At 46.6% G+C, this 22,834-nt stretch overlaps 1 protein-coding gene across 3 annotated transcripts in view; it reads left to right on the forward strand.

Annotated features, from left to right (window-relative positions):
• Positions 1-22,834, forward strand: part of RASSF8 (ras association domain-containing protein 8) — a 146,718-nt gene that overhangs the window by 49,651 nt on the left and 74,233 nt on the right. For all 3 annotated transcript variants that reach the window (XM_077660815.1, XM_077660813.1, XM_077660814.1), the window contains exon 3: positions 15,536-15,798. In XM_077660815.1, the coding sequence (XP_077516941.1) occupies positions 15,536-15,798 (263 nt within the window). The remainder of the gene's footprint in view (positions 1-15,535; positions 15,799-22,834) is intronic.

The raw sequence follows: 22,834 nt of genomic DNA on the forward strand, positions 1-22,834 counted from the left end.
TATCGCACACCACGCGCAACTGTTCTCACAGCGGTGCAGCGGAAATGCGAAATAAATACAACACGGAACAGGACGCTTTGCTCGGGGCCAAACGTTTATTGGGTTCTCCAAAAATTGCTGGTTGCTTGAAGCTTGATCTGCGACCCTTGCCGTCTAGTTTGGTCAAGCGGCTGATGGGGCAAGATGGTGACAACAAAGAGGGAAGATGGGAGGTATTTACCTGACGTCCTCTCGTTGTCGCGGCTCGCTGAAGTCTCCGGCCAATGCTGGTACCCGCCGATCTCGGCGCACTTGCCCGTTGTCACATTCGGCCAATCAGCGACTGCTTAGTGTGGCGCCTAGCAGTGTGCGCTTGCGACCAGTTTCGAGGAAGGAGGTGGCTCAGCGCTCTCGAGCAGACATTCTGGCTACTCGCCCATGGGGAAGGAGGAAAGCGTCCGCTTTCCTACGTCTCCACGGTGCGCCTCGCTGGCCAAGGAAGGATGCGGCACTCCGAAACTCCCACACTCCTCCTCCCTAAAGACCGAACGTCCAGAGTTCAGCGCACGGTAGACTGCAATGATCTCATTAAAGTCTTTACCTTTATTTGCCGCTTATAAGTCCCCTCATCATCATCATCATCATCATCATCATCATCAGCCTTACTACACCCACTGCAGGGCAAAGGCCCCTCCCATGTCTCTCCAATTAACCCTATCCTTTGCCAGCTGCATCCACCCTTTGCCTGCAAACTTCTTAATCTCATCCGCCCATCTAACCTTCTGCCGCCCCCTGCTACGCTTACTTTCTCTTGGAACCCACTCCGTTACCCTTAAAGACCAGCGGTTATCTTGCCTTCGGATCACATGCCCTGCCCAAGCCCATTTATTTCTCTTGATTTCGACTAGGATGTCATTAACCCGTGTTTGTTCCCTCACCCACTCTGCCCGCTTCCGATCTCTTAACGTTACACCTATCATTTTTCTTTCCATGGCTCGCTGCGTTGTCCTTAACTTAAGCTGAACTCTTTTCGTTAGCCTCCACGTTTCTGCCCCGTAGGTGAGTACCGGTAAGATTATGCTGTTGTACACTTTCCTCTTGAGGGAAATTGGTAAACTGCCACTCATGATCTGCGAGAATTTGCCATATGCGCTCCACCCCATTCTTATCCTTCTAGTTATCTCCCTCTCATGATCCGGATCAGCTGTCACTACCTGCCCTAAGTAGACGTATTCCGGCACAATTTCTAGGCTCTCGCTGCCAATTGTGAACTGTTGTTCCCTTGCTAGACTGTTGAACATTACCTTGGTTTTCTGCATGTTAATTTTTAGACCCATCGATCTGCTCTGCCTGTCTAACTCGTTGATCATGATTTGCAGTTCACCTCCTGAGTGACTCAGCAAGGCAATGTCATCAGCAAATCTCAGATTATTTAGGTATTCTCCATTTATTCTTATTCCCAACTGTTCCCAATTCAGGCCTCGAAATACCTCCTGCAAACATGCGGTGAACAGCATTGGCGATATCGTGTCTCCTTGCCTGACGCCCTTCCTTATTGGAATTTTATTGCTGACTTTATGGAGGACTATAGTAGCTGTGCAGTTGCTATATATATCTTCCAGTATTTTGACATAAGGCTCTTCTACCCCCTGATTACGCAATGCCTGTATGACTGCTGAGGTTTCCACTGAGTCGAATGCTTTCTCGTAATCAATGAAAGCTATATATAGAGGTTGGTTATATTCTGCGCATTTCTCTATCACCTGATTGATAGTGTGAATATGATCTATTGTGGAATATCCTTTACGAAAGCCTGCCTGATCATTTGGTTGATTAAAGTCTAACGTTGCCCTGACTCTATTAGCGATTACCTTAGTAAATACTTTGTAGGCAACGGATAGTAAGCTGATCGGCCTGTAATTTTTCAAGTCCTTGGCGTCTCCCTTCTTATGAATTAAGATAATGTTTGCATTCTTCCAAGCTTCTGGTACAGTCGAGGTCATAAGGCATTGCGTATACAGGGTGGCTAGTTTTTCTAGCACGATGTCCCCTCCATCCTTCAACAGATCTGCTGTTACCTGATCCTCCCCAGCTGTTTTTCCCCTTTTCATTGCGTCTAAGGCTTTCTTTACTTCATCTTTCGTTACTGGCGGGATAACGCATTGCTGTGCACTGCTGTCTTTCTCATTGGCGCTCTGATTACTTTGGCTACTGTACAGCTCAGTGTAGAACTCTTCGGCTACGTTAACTATCTTATCCATATTGCTAATGACATTGCCCTGCTTGTCTCTTAATGCATACATCTGGTTTTTACCTATGCCTAGTTTCCTCTTCACTGTTTTTAGGCTACCTCCGTTCTTTATAGCATGCTCGATTCTCTCCATATTAAACTTCCTTATGTCGGCTACCTTGCGCTTATTTATTAACTTTGATAGCTCCGTTAGTTCTATTCTATCGGTAGTGTTAGATGCCTTCATGTTTTGGCGCTTCTTAATCAGATCTTTCGTCACCTGAGATAGCTTCCCGGTATCTTTTCGAACTGTCCTACCGCCTACTTCTACTGCGCACTCCGTAATTATTGATGTCAGGTTATCGTGCATTGAATGAACATCAAGATCATCTTCCTCAGTTAAAGCCGAGTATCTGTTTTTCAGCGCTATCCTAAACTCCTGTGCTTTCCCTCTTACGGCTAACTCGTTAATGGTCTTCTTCTTCGCTAGCTTCTTCCGTTCCCTCTTCAAGTCTAAGCTAATTCTAGACCTTACCATTCTATGGTCGCTGCAACGCACCCTTCCGAGGACGGCCACATCCTGAATGATGCCAGGTTTAGCGCATAGTATGAAGTCGATTTCATTTTTAATCTCACCATTGGGGCTCTTCCATGTCCACTTCCTGTTTTCTCGTTTGCGGAAGAAGGTATTCATGATCCGTAAATTATTTCTATCCGCGAATTCGACTAATAACTCTCCCCTGCTATTTCTAGAGCCTATCCCATAGTCACCTACCGAGTGGTCGTCAGCCTGCTTCTTGCCCACCTTCGCATTGAAGTCGCCCATCAGTACAGTGTACTGCGATTTTACACTATTCATTGCTGATTCTACGTCCTCATAGAAGCTTTCAACGGTCTGGTCATCATGGCTGGATGTGGGCGCGTAGGCCTGCACCACTTTCAGCTTGTACCTCCTATTCAGCCTAATTACTATTGCTGCTACCCTCTCGTTAATACTGTAGAAGTCCTCTACGTTGCCAGCTATATCCTTATTAATGAGGAAACCCACACCGATTTCTCGTCTATCCTTTAACCCGCGATAGCACAGTATGTGTCCGTCCTTTAGTACTGTATACGCCTCACCTGTCCTCCTAACTTCGCTAAGCCCTATCACATCCCATTTAATTCCCGCTAGTTCCTCGAACAGCACTGCTAGGCTGGCGTCGTGGCAGGAGGCTCGGTCCCTGGCCCGGGTTGTGCGACCTGGGCTCGGGGCTCCGGGGCGATCTCCACCCGAAGCACCCTGGCCGCGAACACAGGGTCCCGGGCCTCCGGGCCCGCACCACCTCGACGTCGAGGTCGCTCCCCTCCAGGTGCTGTCGGTGGTAGCGGGAGGCGTGCGTGCGCCAGCTGACGACCAAGCCAACGCACTCCGGGCAGTACGTCGCCGCCGCCTCCGGTGGCATTACCGCAGCCGCGTGCGCCGCCAGGTGGTCCGCGATGGTGCTGCCCCGGAAAATGCAGGGGACCCGGTCCAGCGCCAGGCCCGCCTCCACCTGATCCCACGGCACCATGCTCACGTAGGAGTGAGGTGGCGCATTGCCGGGCTGATGGGTCCATGTGGCGACGGACCGATATCGGGGTCCGGCTGTCCCAGCTGGAGCGGGTCCTCGGTGCCCGGCTGCCTGATCCGGGGGGGAGGTGCGGTGAGGTGCGGGTGTTGGCGGGGGCCAGGCACTTGCGGCCCGCCAGCGTGCTGCTCCGCTGCACTGTGGCCTCTATGCCGCGGTCACGGCCGTGGTCTTGCTTGTGGCCGCGGCGCCGGCTGCTGTCTCAACGTACCGCAACCTCCGTGCTGCTGCGGTCGCAGCATGGGTCCTGCGTGGTGCCGCGGCGCCGGCTGCTGTCTTGTGCCGCGGCCTCTGTGGTGCCGCGGTCGCGGCGGGGGTCCTGCGTGGGGCTGCGGTGCCGGCTGGTCACGAATTCTCAGTGACCATTGACGGCGAGCCCGTTATGCTGGTAGTCACTTGCCACTTCAGTGGGATCGCTGAACTCTATCCGCTGCGAAAAGCCACTACGAAGGAGATGCTGGCAAGAATCTCAGGATTATTCTGTCGTTTTGGATTCCCCGACCGGTTGATCACCGACAATGCATTGTACTTCACGTCAAAGGTTTTTCGTGGCACGTGTGCAGCAATGGGATTACGGCAGCAGAAAACGACGTGCTATCATTCGCAGTCCAATGTGACAGAGCGTCGCAATCGCGATGTGAAATCATTGCTCGAGGCAAACACCCGGACGCACAGCGACTGTGGGACGAGCACCTTGACCCCACCACCTTTGCACTGCGAACGAGCGAAAACTGCTCTACGGGCTTCACACCGGCTTTCCTGATGTTCGGGAGGGAGTTGCAGACGCCAACGGACACTGTCCTTGCCAAAAGGAGGGACGCTGCCCCAGCCGAGACGGCAGCTGCCGATTACGTGTGGTGTGTGCGAGAACAAATACAAAACGCAGTGAAGGAGGCAGCCGCAATCATGCGAGAGCCAGGGCGAGCCAGAAGGCGGCCTATGACCGAGCGCATCGGGACTTGGAATTCCAAGTGGAGATTTGGTTCTCAAGCGTAACCACGTGCTCGGCGATGAGAGCACGGGACGGGATTGCGGCAGGCCTCGCGCCCAAATGGGTCGGCCCATTCATCTGTTGCTGAGAAGCTCTCGCCACTTAACTACAAGCTGAGGAATCCGAACTCGACTCGGCTCAGCGGGCCCATCCATGTAGGGGAGCTAAAAAAGGTACTTCCAAAGGGAGTCGCCGTGGAGAGGGAGGCTCCAGCCACGCGATATTGCGGGGAAAGGTCACTGACCCCAACGCACTCCTACAATACCGGCAGCAAGCGAAAGCGCTGCTAAGGGGACACACGGGGCGAAGGGGGCTGGTAAGGTGTGATGGTAAGGTATTTTGTCATGAAAAAAGTAGTTGTGTAACAGCTGCAGTCCTTGTGGCTAGGAGTAGTAACAGCCGATATCGTGGTTAGTGAAATCAAGGAAGCTGGTCCAGGACTTTCCGCAGAAGATTCCAGTGTGTTATGAAAAGTCTTAAGAAAGATGAAAGAGGTTTGCCCACCATCATGACCCCGCAGGGAGGCGTCTGCAGCGTGCAGACGTTGGTGAATGGCGACACCACGGGTTCCCGAGCATCCGCAGGGACATCCCCGCAGGGGGATGATGGTGAGCAGTGTGTCACCACGGGCTCGAGCACCCGCGCTTAGCCGTGCGTGGCATCGCCTTATCCGGGGAGAAGAGGATCCTGGTTGTTGAGCCGATGCCAAGCGTTTGGACCTTTAAGGCCCTTCGGCGAAGGCAACACACCAATTTGGCCCCAGTAGATGGCACCTCCGGCTTTACCCGACCGGGGAAATCGTCAGTTGCCTTTTCCTATCCTGCCCTCTAACTTTTACTTTCATATCATCTTTCTTACAACTTTCCTGTTTCCTCCTCCCTTCTCAGTTTTTTTTTTTTTTTCACTTTTCATAGGTGGCGAGGGTTAGCCTTGTGTGGCCAGCTACCCTGAGTTGTGTTATATTTAGTTATAGTTAGGGTGTACAGTTGACCTGGGCAGGGCTTGCTAGCAAGTTCCTGTCCCGTCCCCGGGACAGTAAATGACTGGGTAAAAGTTTTTTTTGTCTCATCTTGTTCTGGTTTTATCTTGCGCGGTTCAAGTCTTTGGTTTTTATCCTTTGTCATTTTACCACTACTTGTCATATCATTTCTGTTGCCACAAGTGCACAAATTTTCGCTGCTTGTCAGCGCCTTTGTGTTTTTGGTATATATGCAGTGTTTCGGTGGATCTTGAATAAAGTTGAAGTTCAGCGCCTGTGATGTCATCTTCCATGTTTTCTGTCTTGTGTCCGTGTTTTTTAAGCATTGTAAGCAACAGTGGATCAGGACCAACTAGCCCGACAACTTGTCCTTTTCCCGTCCCCTAGTTGGGCTCCATGGTGGGTGGCTGGCACCATGACCGAAAAACTAAATTTTTTTTATGGCTCCCCTACTTTCCAAACATGATCGCTCTCTCAAAAGAGGGCGGAATGAAGCAGATGATGTTTTTACAAAAAAGAAACCGGCATTCTCAAAGTTTCTCGTGATACACAGTGAATGCGAACAAAAGCAAGTCCAAATAATATCACCATTTTTTGTGTCCAAATGTTTAACAGATACCTTTGGCCCTGGCTACAAGGTATGAAAAATGGCCAGCAGCAACCTACTGCTTGAACTACGCGAGAGCATCCAGTGCTCGAAACTCTCACGCATTGCTTCCATAGAGGACATCAGTGTTTCCGTGACTACCCACCGATCCCTTAACACAGTCTGAGACGTTACCTCAGAAATGACTTCATCCATTTAACAGAAGCTTCAAGGGCTCACCGACCAGAATGTAATTGACGTTCACTGAATCAAAATCCGCAAGGATAACAAAGAAATAAATACCAAACACATGGTCCCCACATTTAACACCCACCTGCCGAGGCCACTTTCACAGAGCCTATGGCAGGGCCATCCACGCCCCAGGCATGGTCAGCAAAAGCTGTCCTGCCATTGCCAAAGCAGGGAGCGCCGGTCCATGGGTCGGCATCTCGCAGGACTTCTCCCCGTCGGGGGAGGCGTAAATCTAACTTTTTAGAGCAGAAGCCACATTACAAAGAATAGTTCTAGAAAATTTGGGCATTGATCAGATAAATGAAAAGTTCACAGACTTTATCATAACTGCCACGCATTTAGCTATTCCTCGGTCGCCTGGAGTGGTTAGACAGAACCACAAGGTGTGTGGATACAAGATTGCTTCCTTCAACAAAAGCTTGGGGGAAATTCGCAGGCACCCTACACATGAGAACCTTGTACATTTTAAAAAGGCAAGGTCAAACGCACGGTACGTCCGTCACAGTGCCGAGAAAGCATCATGGCAAAGCTATATTTCATCTATAAACTGTCAAATAACAAAAAAAAATGTGGGAACAGGTTCAGAAAAAAAAATGGCAGCTTCTCACCATTCACGATTCCTCTTTTGACAACACCTGGCTCACAAACAAGCATAAGGGAACAGGCAGACATTTGGGGGGAACACTTCGCTGCAGTTTCCAGTTCGTCTCACTATACGCAGTCATTCTTGAAATACAAAAATATTGCCGAAAAACAGACTTCCAACAAGAGGAAGTGGAAACCAACAATACAACAATTTAATTACTCTCCAAGAAGTCGATACTGCACTGACTGCCGACAAAAAAACTGCTCCAGGACCCGGCCAGATACATTATCAAATGCTTGCCCATCTTTCCTAGCTTGCTGTAGAGGCACTTCTGACTTTCTTTAACAAAATATTCATAGAAGGAAAAATATCCCAGGAGTGGAAAAGAGCCGTCATAGTGCCATTCCTGAAACCTGGGAAATCAACTTCCCCAAGTAGCTATAGGCCGATAGCCCTCACAAGCTGTCTCGCGAACTCTTTTGAGAGTGTCCTTAATATAAGATTAACATTTGTGCTTGAATCTCGTGAACTTCTTGATATCCATCAATGTGGCTTTAAAAAGGCATGCTCAACAACTGACCATTTAGTGCACCTCGAAAACACAATAAGAGAAGCTTTTATACGCAAATAGCACTGTCTTGCTGTTTTCTTTGATATGGAGAAAGCGTATGATACAACCTGGAGGTTTGGGATCCTCTGCGACATAGGGGACATAGGTATCCACGTCAGGATGTTGAACTGCCTGATTGACTTCCTTTCTGACCGCTCATTTCAAGTGCGCCTAGGATCAACCCTGTCCAGGAGCTTTGTTCAAGAGAACGGGGTTCCTCAAGGGTGTATTTTAAGCATGACATTGTTTATTACAAAAATGAATTCTATAAGTAAAATAATCCCAAAGTCCATCCTGTATTCAGCATATGTTGATGATCTTCAATAGCCTGCACATCCTCAAACGTAGCAACATGCGAGAGACAAATACAGTTGACAGTGAATAAACTAGTGACATGGGCAGATCAGAACGGTTTCCAGTTTTCCACACAGAAAACAGTAGCCATCCTTTTCTCGCTGAAACGAGACACACACCCGACCCATTCATACACCCAAACGGAACACAGATACCCGTCAAAAGGGAGCACAAATTTCTAGGCATAGCCTTTGACAAAAAACTCACTTTCCTGCGTCATATAAACGCACTGAAAAAGAATGCCTCCGGATCCCTAAATATACTGAAATTACCGTCACATAAACGTTCGGGTGTTGACAGAACATTTCTTTTACAAATTTATTGCTCCGTGGTACGCTCTAGCTTAGATTACGGATGTATAGTTTACAGGTCAGCGAGACCTTCACACCTGAAACGACTAGATCCAAAAGATACAGTGGAACCCCGTTCATACGTTTTTAACCGGACCGGGAAAAAAAAAACGTAACAGCTGGGAAAACGCAACAGTGAGGAAAGCTCCGAAAATGAATGAAAACAGTGCAGCTTTGACTTGAAACAATTTATTTCCACAAAGTGAGCTTAAGACTTAAACAAGTCGAGAATGAAGAATTGCCATTTCTTTTGGTCGCTGGAAAGCGTTACACGTTTCTAATAGCCTGGAAGGCACGTTTGCTGTCAGCGCCGTTTTGAGTTGCAATGTACCTGCAGAAGGGATCCAGAGCTGCCGCTGCTTCTCCAAAGCTCGGATCTGCCAACTCCACGGAATCATGCGACTCTTGCTCCTCCTCGTCATCGCAGTCAGTGGCTTCACTCGCGACCAAGTTCGCAATGATCTTGGCGATGCTTTGGCGCTCCGACGTCACGACGATAGCATCCACGGAGACATAGTCATTGTATGTGATTCCCATGGCACCCAGTGCATTCATAGCCTCAGTTAGCTCTTGATCACAAGAGGCTGCTTCCGACCCTACGGCTTCTGTAGCAGCTTCCACTTTCTCACCCGTGCAACATAACATGTACAACATAACAACAGCCATAGCTGAAGGACAAAATATAAAACTCTGCTGGGTACCGAGTCATACCGACATAAAAGGTAACGAAAGAGCAGACTTCTGCGCTGCTCAAGCTCGTTATCAGCAAATAAAGTAAATATATTGTTCAAAGATTGCATTAACTTAATTCATAATAACATAAGGCAGAAATAGCAGTCCGCGTGGAACAACGAAGTAACAAATTACACAATGTAAAACCAGTTATAGGCAAATGGAAGGCCTGCACCCACCAGGAACGTTTTAAGGAAGTGATTATATACCATCTTCGTATAGGACGCACGCACCTCATACACAATTTCCTACTGACAAAACAAGATAAACCTGTTTGCAAACAATGCGGAGACGAAGTTACGGTTAATCACATTTCATTCCCTTGTGCGGAGACGGAGTTACGGTTAATCACATTTCATTCCCTTGTGCGAAAGTGGAAGAAGTAAGGAAGACGTACTTTACTCAGTTTTGTAATGAATACATTCTTTTTCATCCTGCGCTGCTTTTAGGAGATAATGCAGTTGTTGATATGTCGTGCGTTTTAGTTTTCTTAGAGAAAAGGGGTTCCTCAAGAAACTAAAATTTTTACCCACTGGTCTATTGGATTTTAATACACCTCAGCCACTTTCTCACCCCCTGACAAGAAGGCTGAGGTCTTTATCTGATCAGTTGGGAGCCTCGAGATGCTTGCCAGGGCAAGGATGGCTGCTGAGGTTACCAAATGCCCTTTAAAACGTTTAATAGTGTGAATTTCTTACTTTTTTTTGTCATCACGGGGTAGTTGTAACTTTTTAAGCACTCTAAACCACTGAATATCTTTTACATTTCTATAAAACTACCCAGGAAGTTTCTCCATACCTCGAGCTTGGCGCATGATGTCCTTAGTTGCCTATGTGCCATAAAACCCAACACAGCACACATCATGAATACAGGGAGTGTTACCTTCACGAGGTCTACAACTCATTTGTTCAATATGAGTGCTTTTGGATCGGATGTTGAAGCAGCTGCAGTGGATGTCTATTACTTTTTTAAAATGTATGCTGTACATTGGGGTTCAGTGAAGACAGCAGAAAGTATTGACGCGTAGCTTGTTAGGCCAGTGGGTGCATGGTACATGGAAAGCCAGCGGAAAGGTCGTGTTCACAAGCTGGTGTACTTCCCCTGTTTGTGAACACATCCTTTCCACTGGTTTTCCATGTACAGCAGAAAGTGCTTGTGCCGCCAGAGAATGTGATGTTAAGTCATTTGAGCTCAGGATGGCTCCTGCTCTTGCCCGTCTGATCAAGCAATTCTCAGCTTTAAAGAACGTCGTCACGTACACCACCACTTGTCAATCCAAAAGACAAGTGCCCTAAGAAGGCATTTTTGGACAACAGGTTTTATGCTAGGCTTCTTTTTATCAAGGATACTTATGAGATTTTTACTGAATTTTTGTCACTTATTCACAGGATTGAACCCTTGGTGCATCTTCTCTACGATGAGATGGTTGCTCTGATTCAGAAACTATGCAGGTGCTTCGTGACTACATTCTCCTATAGCTGTAAAATAGGCAGAGAGTATTTGGGGTCCTCTGTCATTTGGAAAGTGAGATCTGGGAGGACCCTGAGGCAGCAGTATTGTCTTGGGAAGCAGTGGAAAAATGCATTAAGGCGAGGAGGTTCTACACTGTGTTGTCACGGCTGCCCTTGTACATGGTGGAATTGCATAAGCTTCTACTGCCTGCGCCGAAAATTCAAGGAGTCTTCACCTAGGCAGTTCTTGCCACCAGACTTTCACAAGTGACTCCCTCCTTGTGGTATCTCATGGATGAATACACCCTTTTGTAGCTGGAGAACATTATGTGCTCACCATCAAAGCTTGATGAGCACTGGAAGCTGATTTTAGAGCTCAAGAAGTGCGATAACTCATCAAAATATCCCATCTTGTGCTGAGCTGTCAAAGCGTTGTTCTCCATCCCTCACAGTGATGCCAAACTTGAAAGAGAGAACCGTCACACTCCCAGTGAAAGGGTGCAGCATGTGCCACATTGTTTTTATGCCAAGCAGTTTGAAGGAAACCAGAGCTGTGTGAAATTCCTCTAAAAGGTATAGGGAAAGACTTATTGCAGAAGAACTGCCAGCTAAGCGGCAACATATTGTAGACTGCAAGGCAGGCCCAGCAACTACAGGAAGAAGTAGACACAGCCAAGAAAATGCTGTCAAATACTGAGATACTAATTAATGCACGTGGTGTCAAGTGCAAGGACTTCAATGACGTGGAAAGCTGGCATGCACTCTTAGCGGAAGGGAGAACTCGGCTTGCAGCTGCCTTGGAAAAGATATGTAGCATTCTTGTTTTTTTATGTCTTACTTCCGAGTGATTTTGAATAAACATATACTATTTATTTTTGGTTGTTTCTATCTGCCAAACACTAATACAGTAAAACCTCGTTGATAGTTCCCGGTTCATACGATTTTCTGGTTCAAACGGTCAAAATTGCAGACGTTAAAAATGTCCCATAGAGTTACACTTTATTTTTCCTGGTTAATACGTTCCCGGAAAACACTGTTTCCCGGCTACTGCGTTTAAAATTTCGCCAAATTTCGGTCGTATAATATGTTTATTGACCACCGCACATGTGCAAACATACAAGTGGGCCGAACGTAAAGGCACGCGACACGTTTTTCCGGCAGTCACGTGCCTTGATGGCTTCTAAAAAGGGTAAAATTGGTATTGACCTTTTAAAAAAAACTAAACAAAAAATATGCCAGTATTATACACTAGTATTATGCACTCGAGCTGAAACTGTCCCACTGACTAATTGTTTTCTTTGCATGTGTACATTTCTATGAAGCTTTGCATATTTATTATTGTTATATTATAATTTGTTTTCAGATGTTGTCAATATCGAAAATTTGTGTGCGTGATTCAAAAGCTGTCAATAATGCATTTTGTGTGTGTTTCCTTCTGGTTACTGTTGCCTTGTAAGAAGGGCTGCAGGCTTTGGTCAAGCTACCATTCCTTTGAGCAGCTTTTACTTGCAGCTCCCTCCAACTCTTTTGATAGAAATAAGCTATTTGATTGATTGATTGAAGTAATTTATTATTGCATGCTTTATGCTGAGCGATTTCGGTTTCTGAGCGCTGGGGGTGTGCTACGGTGTCACAACCAAGGAAAACACATGAACCCCAAAATTGTGCTGCACTGACCTCATCTGCTCTTGTACACATGCTGTGCATACCAGCAGTTTTCGAACAAATACTGCGAAGTGCTGAGGAAAGCCAAATGACAACACCGAGTTCAGGGGGCTTGCTTGGGCCGATCTCAGTTGGCATACTGCGTGTGCCAGTGCAGTTTCTGTGTTGTATTTCGATTTGCCACACTATGTCGGCGAACATATGTGTTGGTGTCCTGCACCTGACAGTGCATCAGTAGGCCTATCCCCTGGTCACATTACAGCGACGCAAAGTCTTTCATACTGACCATACCTGTCACAGACTTCTCTTCGACACACCCATGCAGCGGTGCTGCGGCTGCTGGTTACGATATCTGCTTGCTTTTTTCTGTTGCTTGTTTAGTAAACACCCTGTGCATTTGCTAAATGAATGCTTCAAGATAAATGCACGGAATTCGGCATTTACAGTTTTAGTACGTAACTCTCCCAAGAATGCGCCCATTCGAGTAGGAGCCTTTTATGGTAATTTGTTTCGGTTCCTTGTTTCAGTTACCAGAAAAGGCTCCTACTTGAATCCTGGCACATCCAAACTACCCCTGATGAAGGAGCCCTGATGAAGTCACCCCTGATGAAGGAGCCGAGCCGGCTTTGAAACGTTTGGTTTCAAATTAAAGTTTTTGGCTGCAAATGTGTAGAGTTTATTATAAGTCTTCAAACCCAACCAGACAGGCAAATCTGTCAAAATGTTTAGTTTTCAGTGGTTTCATTAAACAACATTTGTCAGCTCAGCCATTTTTCTTACATAAGGGAATCACAAACTGTTTTTTCTAGTCTTTTGATATGGCTGTTCAGAGCGAATATTCAAGGTTTGGCTTCATTTTACCCCACACATTCTCTGTGGGGTTCTGCACTGGCACTGAGCTGCGAAGCACCATATGCCAGGGTGTCTACCAACTGGGAAAACTGTGAAAACCAGGAATTCTCAGGGAATTTGCATAATATGGAAAAAATCAGGGAAAACTCTGGGGATTTGTGCTTATATTGGAGAAAATTAGCTGCAGTTCTACGTAAAAGGAACTAAAGTCGCGATAATGCTGCCTCGTGTAAACAATGCGGACTGGCATTGCATGGATTGTATGGACCGCTTCTACAAAATAAGGTTCCTATAATCTAGCTGAGAGACAATCACACTTGTGACGCTTAAGTTCAGGTCCCATACCATTGCAGTTACAATCAGTAGATAGAAATATTTCACATTTGAAAATATTTGTTTCCGCATGCATCTTCCTTTTCATTCGTATTTGAAAATGTTCAATTCGATTCACAGCTTGTTTTAGCATTTTTTCGAAGATATTTGATTTGTTATGCATTTCGCTAATCTCTCCCCTTTTTCTAAATAAAATAAACACTACTCCTTACTATTGAAGTAGGATTAAATCATTCAACAGGGTGAGTTGTTGGGCTAGTTGGTGTTCGGATTTTACAGGCATATTTTTAGCGCAAAGGACGGGACGAGATACAGACAAGACGAGCACGGGCGCTACTGACAACTGCTTTATTGAAGAAAGATCGAGGCATATAAATACATATCTGGCCTGCGCCAGCGCTACCTAAGAAGGAACTTGGAATCACAGCAGATGACGCGATAGGAAATTGATCTCAGCATTATACAAAATGACAGACGTGTCACTAACGCAGTTCTGACCCCCTTTCCTGATAAAGAAAGCTTCCAAAGTTTCACGGGCAGTTTTTTGACAACTTCTGCCAAGGATTGAAGCACTCCGGAACCGCGGCTCACACTTGGTGCAAGCAATGCAGTGGGCAACTAAATTCGTGCGTTCCTTATTGTAGATATCTTTAGCATGCTCCCGGAGTCGATCGTTTACGCAGCGCCCTGTCTGGCCGATGTACACCTTGCCACATGACAGGGGAATCCTGTACACGACGTTCATAGCGCACTGCACAAACCGTTTTTCGTGGTTCTTTTTACAGCCCCTTTTTTTGTCTTCGCAAGTAATGCGGCGGCTCAGCTGAGCAAGTTTCTTAGGGGCTGAAAAAACCATAGGCACGTCAAACCTATTAGCCACCTTTTTCAGGTTGTGGGATACCTTGTGCAGGTACGGTACCACTTCCGGCTTTTGCTGACCATCCATTGTCTTTGCTGCAGATGTGCGCTTACCAGGATTCATTTTCTTGAGGAGCGTTTCCGCGACTGCCATCACGACCGACCCAGGGAAGCTGGCTGAAAACAGCCTACCCAATTGATGCTCAAAACTTGCCTGCATCTCATGGACACACGACTTCCTTAGCGCCAAATCCAAGCAGAGAGTTGCTATGCCTCTCTTTACTATTTTCGAATGAGAGGAGTCGAACGGCAAGAGCTCTTTTTGTGCTCGGGGAGAATACGCCCAGCAGACGTGCTTTTCCCTGAACATATGAACGTCGTGTACAGGATTCCCCTGTCATGTGGCAAGGTGTACATCGGCCAGACAGGGCGCTGCGTAAACGATCGACTCCGGGAGCATGCTAAAGATATCTACAATAAGGAACACACGAATTTAGTTGCCCACTGCATTGCTTGCACCAAGTGTGAGCCGCGGTTCCGGAGTGCTTCAATCCTTGGCAGAAGTTGTCAAAAAACTGCCCGTGAAACTTTGGAAGCTTTCTTTATCAGGAAAGGGGGTCAGAACTGCGTTAGTGACACGTCTGTCGTTTTGTATAATGCTGAGATCAATTTCCTATCGCGTCATCTGCTGTGATTCCAAGTTCCTTGTTAGGTAGCGCTGGCGCAGGCCAGATATGTATTTATATGCCTCGATCTTTCTTCAATAAAGCAGTTGTCAGTAGCGCCCGTGCTCGTCTTGTCTGTATCTCGTCCCGTCCTTTGCGCTAAAAATATGCCTGTAAGATTAAATCATTGTTTTTATTTTTTAACATGCTTACTGCAGAATGATGCCATCAGGTGGCTTTGTGTCAGCTTGTTTTTGCATAAAACGAAGTACTGTGTCACTCAGGGAATTTTACAAATGCATTCAGGGAAAACCTGGAAAACTCTGGGAACGTCAACTGGGTTTTATGCAGTGCTGCTAACCCTACTTTTGTCTGGCACTGCCGACATGCTTGTGATGGCAGGATGAGAACCTTACTACAGGCAGGCCAAACAGGGTGTGTTGTTTCTGCAGGCTGCGTGGAGGCAGCCAGCAGCAGCCTCCCCCAGAGGTGCCACCCCGCCTGGAAGGGCCGGCCTCCCGTCCCCGACGGCCCCCGCCCTATGATGAGGCTGTCACCCGCCTGGCCAGCAGCAGCAGCCTCGTGCTGCTGGGGGAGTCGCCCAGCAAGGCACGCCAGCCAGCAGCTGAGGAGGAGAGCGAACTTCTGCACGTGGTCGCCCTGCAGAGGGAGCGGCTGCAGGGACTTCAGGAGGAGCTGGCGCAGAGGGATGCGGGTAAATGTTGTCTCCTTGCTTCTGGTCTAGTAGTTCTGCAGTTCTAGTCAAACCAAATTTCGCAGCTTATATTTGCAGGCATTAGATTCAGCAAGCACATCTGATGTGCTACTCACATGTCTCTGTCCTTTACTACGTAGTACACCTGTTGCGCGGGCATTTTCGACGACAGTTCAAGTTCCTTTATTTCTTGCCTAGACATTTGCCTAAGAGGCGGCTGAGGCTAAAGGCACAATGTTGGTTGACAGGGCCTCAGCCCCCTGCTACATGACAAACAAACTTGTAAAATACAAGTCCGGCAGGCCGGTACAAAACAGTATCATAGATAAGGATATAAAATGAAATCAAAGAAAAGTAGGCACAAAAGTAAGCATTATAGATAGCAAAAATACATACACACTCAGCAGAAAGACCTAAGCGCTTGACGAAAACTTGCATCGTAAATGTACGACGATGAGTATTTAAATAAATAAGGAGAACAATACATATACATGAAACACTACATCACACAATGAAGTTCTACTTGGAGCTTATTCTAGCCTACTGAAAAACAAGACAATATGGACGTATAAGCACAAACAGATCAGACAGATACATAGATGCAAACACAAAATCCCTAAGTGTGAAAAAAAAAAAAAGGCTACAACATGCTTACATGAGAATTTTAGTGATCGGTATAGGTTTATTGTAGTTTATAGTTATACCTTTTCTGTTGAGAAATTCGGTAACTTGAAAAGACAATCTTTGATGACCATAATTTGTCCTTACTCTCTGCACCCTTATTTTGGGGTTTCTGATAGCATACAAGCTTATTCTTGTCTGTGGATGTGACATACAAACGATTCTTATGTAGCAACTTGAAGTGGTATACCTTATCTGTCTCAGCATATTGTACTTTGCAAAAAGTGGATTGGTTCTTAGTCCCCTTTTCTCGCCATGATAATTTTCGCATATGCGTAATACCTTATTCTGTAAGTAATTAATTTTTTGTAATTGGAAGCAGTTGTACCTCAGACTAAAATACTATAGCTTATTCTGGAATAGAGCAGAGAGTAATATAGTGTCTCTTTCATCCAAGATGGAATTAAGTGTTGGAATCTGTAGAGATAACCAATGACAAGTGATAAGTCAGACTTAAGGCAACTCTGTAGAGACAACCAATGACACGTGATAAGTCAGACTTAAGGCAACTAACGTGAGCGTTCCAGGACAGATCACTACTAAACTATACACCCAGCAATTTTTGCTCAGTGGCCTCCTCCAACAGGCTGCCTTCATATCTGATGCTAATAGGGCTCTGGTCTTTCACGTTTGTTGGCTTAAAAATTACATGTTTAGATTTTGTTGTATATAGAGTAATGCGATTGGCTTGTAGCCACCTGGAAAGTTTTAATAAGTAATCATCAACAGATTTTTTAAGGCATCAGTTTGTTGTTCCTGTAAAAAATATATTCGTGTCCGCATACATGATTAACTAAGGGGATCCTGGTATCGTAGCTATATCATTCACATATACAGTGAAAGCTCGTTAATTCACAACTCGTTAATTTGAAATATTGGATAATTCGAAATAGTCATCGTGGTCTGGTCCGCAGTGCATAGAAGTCTATGCGCGTAACAGCTCGTTTATTCACTCAAAAATTGGCGCCGCCACCCATAATTCGAACTGCGCACCGCCAAGCGCCGCTGTTGAAAACCATTGTTGGAAGCTTTCACGGCAGAACGATAGATGGCACAACCATCGGGGCGCCGCTAGGGTGCTGGAACAAGTACTAACCAGTCTTTCCTGCCGCGACTGCTTCGAGGAACGACGTTTTAGTGTTTTAGCCTTCGTTTTGCACGCCGCTTGCTGTGAGCTTGTGTCCGCGAGATGTGTTCGCGTGGGAAATACTGCGCCAAGACGGTGAAGGAGAAAGTGGCGATTTTACGCGAGGTGGACGAACGGAAGGCCAGCAAAGTGGAAATCGCGAAAAAGCACGGGATTCCACCAAGCACGTTGTCGACCTACGTACGAAATAGGAAGGCCATCGAGGATGCCTACGAAGCCGAAGATTTCGCCAGCAACAGAAAAAGGCTCCGATTAGCTAAGTATCAGGAAATTGAGACCGCTGTGATCACGTGGGTGAAGGAAATGAGAAGCGCAGACATTCCACTGAGCGGCCCAATTATCATTACCAGAAGACCATTAGAATTAGAATTACCAGAAGACCAGCACCATCACATTGCTCACAGCAATGCACATGTTGGTGCGTGCATGGGAGCAGGTCACGCCGTCCACAATTGCAAACTGCTTCCACCACTGTGGCTTTGCTGCCAGAAGTATGGAAGAAAGTGGCGACGATGGCAGTCCAGAGCCTCTGCCTGCCTGTGTGTGCTGTGCTGCAGGACGTTAGTTTTGATGAATTTGTTGAAGTAGACAGTGATGCAGCAGTGTGCGGTGCCCGAAGTGATGAGGACATTGTCGCTGAAATTGTTGGGGAGCAATCTGTCCCAGAAGAGGCAGAAGACGAGGATGACGACGAGGAGCAAGAGCCCGTGCGTCCGTCCGCGGCAGAAGTTATGGGGGCGCTGAATGTCGCGCGCCTTTTATTCAGTTTTAAAGAGGGGGAAGAAGACTCCCTGTGTCGCATTCGCGCGCTAGAAGACCGAGTGACTACGGTAGCCCTCAGAGAGAATAAGCAGAAGATAACAGATTGTTTTGCTAAATAAATGTTTTTCGTGCCCTCTGGGCATCAAACGCGTCCATTTTTGCTCACTTTCATTATTTCGAATTTTGGTTAATTCGAACTGGCCTGGCGGCCCCGTGGAATTCGAATTAACGAGCTTTTACTGTATAAGAAATAGTAACAGCTCCAAAATTGATCCTTGAGGGACGCCGTGTTGTGTCTCCATTTTACTCGAAGTGCAATCGTTTATGACCACATATTGTGATCTGTCTTTCAGGTACGTTTGCAGTAGCATTAACACAATGCCCCGAATCCCACAGATCTCTAGCTTTTTTTATCAATATATCATGTTGCACAGTATCTAATACTTTCCTAAGATCTATAAACAGACCAAAGGTTAAGAGTTTATTTCCATGTTTTCAATAATTTTGTCTTTAATATGTATAAAGGCCTGTTCCGTAGACTTATTTGCTTGAAAACCGTACTGCGCATCAGCTAATATCTTGTTTATAAAGAAAGCTGGTGAGTCCATCATTAATGACGCTCTCAAATATTTTAGAGAATACAGTTAGAACAGAGATTGACCAGTAATTATTCATATTTGCTGCACCACTGCCTTTATACACGGGAACTACTTTAGCTATCTTTAGGTCATCCGGAAACTCCCCAGTGAGAAGCATTAGGTTGATTAAATGGGACAACACATAACTAATATGATTTGCGGCATGTTTAATTGGCAAAGCCTTTATACCGTCATCTCCAGGCGCTACGCCATTTTTCAAGCTCCCAATTATTTTGCAAATTTCACTTGGACTGCTAGGAAAAAGCGAGATAGAGCTCATTGGACCGTTTGTATATGAATGATCGTGCATGCTAGCAAGTGTGCCCTGTGCTAATGAACCTAAGTTTAATTTCTTCTGCAAGCTGATCGGAGAGATGTTCACCATCGACTGTGATATATGTGTCGCATGGCTTGGCCATCTTTTGTTCATTAGATTGTTAACCATCTCCCATAACCTTTTATGGTCATTGCGAGCACGAAGAATTTGAGCCTGAAAGTATTCAATTTTCACTTTCTTCAGGTCTGAGTTCAATTTGTTTCTGTAGGATTTAAACTCTTTCAGTAAATGCAGATCACGACATTTTGAGAAAAGCATGAAACTTGTTGTTTTTTCTCTTTTTTGTTTGTACGTGTCCGCAGTCATCCAAGGTTTCCGCATTCTTTTTTGTTTTGTTTTATGTTCGCACAAGGGGAAAGCTGCATCATAGCAGTGTAGCAGCCTGCTCAGGAATATTAGTAGGCGATTGTAGCATTGGTTTCCTTGTAATCATCATCTCAGTTTTCTTTCTCGATTGGGCTGCAGAAATGTCGCAGGCTTTGGTCATTAATTGTGCGATGCCAGCTCCTTACTTTGTTATTTCTGTGTTTTCCAGTTACAGGGGGGCCCAAGCAGAATACTGGAAGGTGGTCACTGAGGTCGCTTATCATGACACCCGCAGAAATATCCTCATGACTCATGTTGGTAACATAGCTATCAAGGGATGTTGCGGAATTGTGACAACGTTGGTGCAAGCATACAGATGCATAATGTCACGGAATTCGTTTGCATTCGTGCTGTCCGATGTTGTATCAATATTGACATCTCCGAGAATAATAAACGATTTTGTGATAGCTCCAACAAAACTCAATGCACAAAAAAGTCGCAAAAATCGGACACGATACCAGACGGTGGTCTGTATATGGCTCCAGTTTCAACGACCATCATTAATTGAACTGAACAGCAGTTTTCAGTGTTAGATGGCATTACCAGACAGCATCAACAGCTCAAAGGCAGTTCAGTTCTAATGAAGTTGGGAGTCCCAGTTGAATGGGTCGACTGATTGGTTAGCGTAAGTCCAAGTTTGCTATGGCTATTACTACAGTAGAATCCCGCTTCAACGAATTTCACAGGACTCGTGAAAAATTTTGGGGTCCTGTGAATTTCGTTGAAGCGAAAGTTTCGTTTTTGTGAAATCAGGCCAGAGAACATAGTTCATGAAAAATGTTTGTTTTTCAAAAGTCATTTCGAAATTGGCGCCGTGGCACAATTTCCTTGGTACTCCGTAAATCTCAGACAATGGACCTGTTCGCGTAATAAATGCAGCCACTGTGCAAAACTAATATTTTTTCCACATACTGAGACAGCACCGCCTGTAGGCACTTCAGCGTCGCTGCGTGTTGAGTAGTGATCACATGTGCCTCAAAATTGATGCTTTAGACGACATGCCAGAAATGCGGTTGCTCCGATTGTTCGAAGACGTTTTGTGGTGCACGGTAGAAACAAACCAGTGTCGTTCTATTGAGTCTCTGCCCAGTGCTCGGGTGCACCAGATAGGAAAAAAAATAAATAAAATGTTATCACGATGATCGCCTGCACTGCAAAAGCGAGGCAAGAGTGCACCATAGCCGGCAGCAGGCTTTTTGCCGCCTACCGGCTTGCCAGGCGACAGTGGATTGTTGTACACCGCTTGCTCTGTGTTGCTACGCCCAACATGCTCTGCAGTGAAGCTTTGGAACTAGCCAGCGCTTTTCATAAATTTGGCTGCACTTTCTGTTCACAGAAGTGCCGTGCTACTGCAGCGCCAGTTCTTGTGGTGTCAGTGTAGCCTTACACTAATGCTCTTGGTGCAGCGGCCAGATAAAGTTCTAAAGTACATAAACGTTCGAAACATTCCTCTGCTGCAGTCGGGTGTTGATGCTTGTCGCACGGGCTTGTGCTAGCTGTATTGAACGCTGTGCATTTGTTCGAAGTGGTGCATCTCATGGAGCAGCTGTGAAATTTGTTAATTCCAAAAGGGACGATGAATTCGACACCATCCTTTCCATCGTGTTGTGCAAAGTGGTGAAGGCTGGTCAACCCTCACCGAGTCAATGGGTTTTTTGAAGAGGCAACAAACTTTGAATTCAAGAGGTTGTTCAGACTTCCATTCGAAATGACCTTTGACAGTTTATATGCATGGTTGAGGCTGCTGCCGTTCTATCCGGAAAGTGACAGCGGTTGTCCGCCAGAGGCTAACTGCGAAGGTGTGGGCTGACAGCGACCTCAAGGCCAGTCGCTGCTGTTGTAAGCAGAGGTACTGATGTCGCAGTGTGTCATCACAAACGTTGCTATCACCTACGTAATAAAAGATATATTACCATTTGCCTCTCATGGAAACACTCCATCGTGCTGCATGTAACAATAATAATACAGTCGAGCCCACATATAACGGCCCCACTTAAGACAAACTTTCGCTTATAACGAATGAGACCTGCGCGACCGTCAAAATATACATTGTTTCAGTGGCAACAGAATCACTCGTACAACATTCGCCATTAAGCCCTGCTGATCGGTTACAACGAACGGACGGCATAAACCCGGCGCCACGATGCAAGATAACCTGCCCCCGACCCCTTTGTGCGCCCGGCGCGCGGTATGTTTTCGGGCCGAGCTTCATCGCAGGCGAACTGCCCGCCCCGTTTCGTGCCGCTCTCAAGTTAGCTACTCTTTCCCCGCCGACGCGCCTTCCAATATCGCCCTCCCGCCCCTCCTCGCAACTCAGCTTCCCTCACCTCACTCTCTTGCAAATCCGCGTGTGGCCTCCGCGATCAACCGTGCTGCCGCTGGGGCCGATCGCGGAGGCCACGCTCCGTGAAGCAGGCCTTCCGTGGAAGCCAAGAGGTGGCTGCACTGACGCTGACGGATGCCCCTCATTGGCCTCTTCGCTGGCGCTGTGCATCTGTATCTTTAGCTTGATTGGCTTGATTGCCGCCTGTGTGCATTGCACGTCTACCGCATTGCGCGCTTTTGTCACTATAAGGGTGCCAGAAGCCGAGCACATTCCCCCCCACGTAGCCACAAGAAGAGCTTTTGTCACCCTTGTTGCGGTGCGGACGTTTCGCTTGCTTCGTTCAAATCTCGGGCCCTGGTTGTAATCCGGGATGACGGATGGGAACACTGCCCATTTCCATTTTATTCAGCGGTAGAGATGATGAAAGTGGCCAGGGCGGAGGTGACGCCTACTGGCGAGCGGAACTGCTTCCGCAACAGTAAAAAACTTCTGCAAGGCCGGCTCCGTTGAGTGTCTGATGCTGAGCCTGATGCTTTGGGAGATGACCAGCCCGGCGGCATTTTGTGGCAGCTCATTGTCGGGGTCATGACATTGGTTGGAATGATTTTATTTCTGTCGATGACGACGTCGACACCGCGTAACTGTGCACGGACGAGGGCATCGTTACTGAAGTGCAGGACGAGAGTGACGCCGAGGAATCAGATGAGGATGAAACTTCGGAGCCAACGCTCATAAGCGCACCTGTAGCAATGGGCTACATAGAGATCCTCAGACAACTT

The sequence above is a fragment of the Amblyomma americanum genome, chromosome 4 (assembly GCF_052857255.1).
Source record: "Amblyomma americanum isolate KBUSLIRL-KWMA chromosome 4, ASM5285725v1, whole genome shotgun sequence".
Lineage (NCBI taxonomy): Eukaryota > Metazoa > Arthropoda > Arachnida > Ixodida > Ixodidae > Amblyomma > Amblyomma americanum.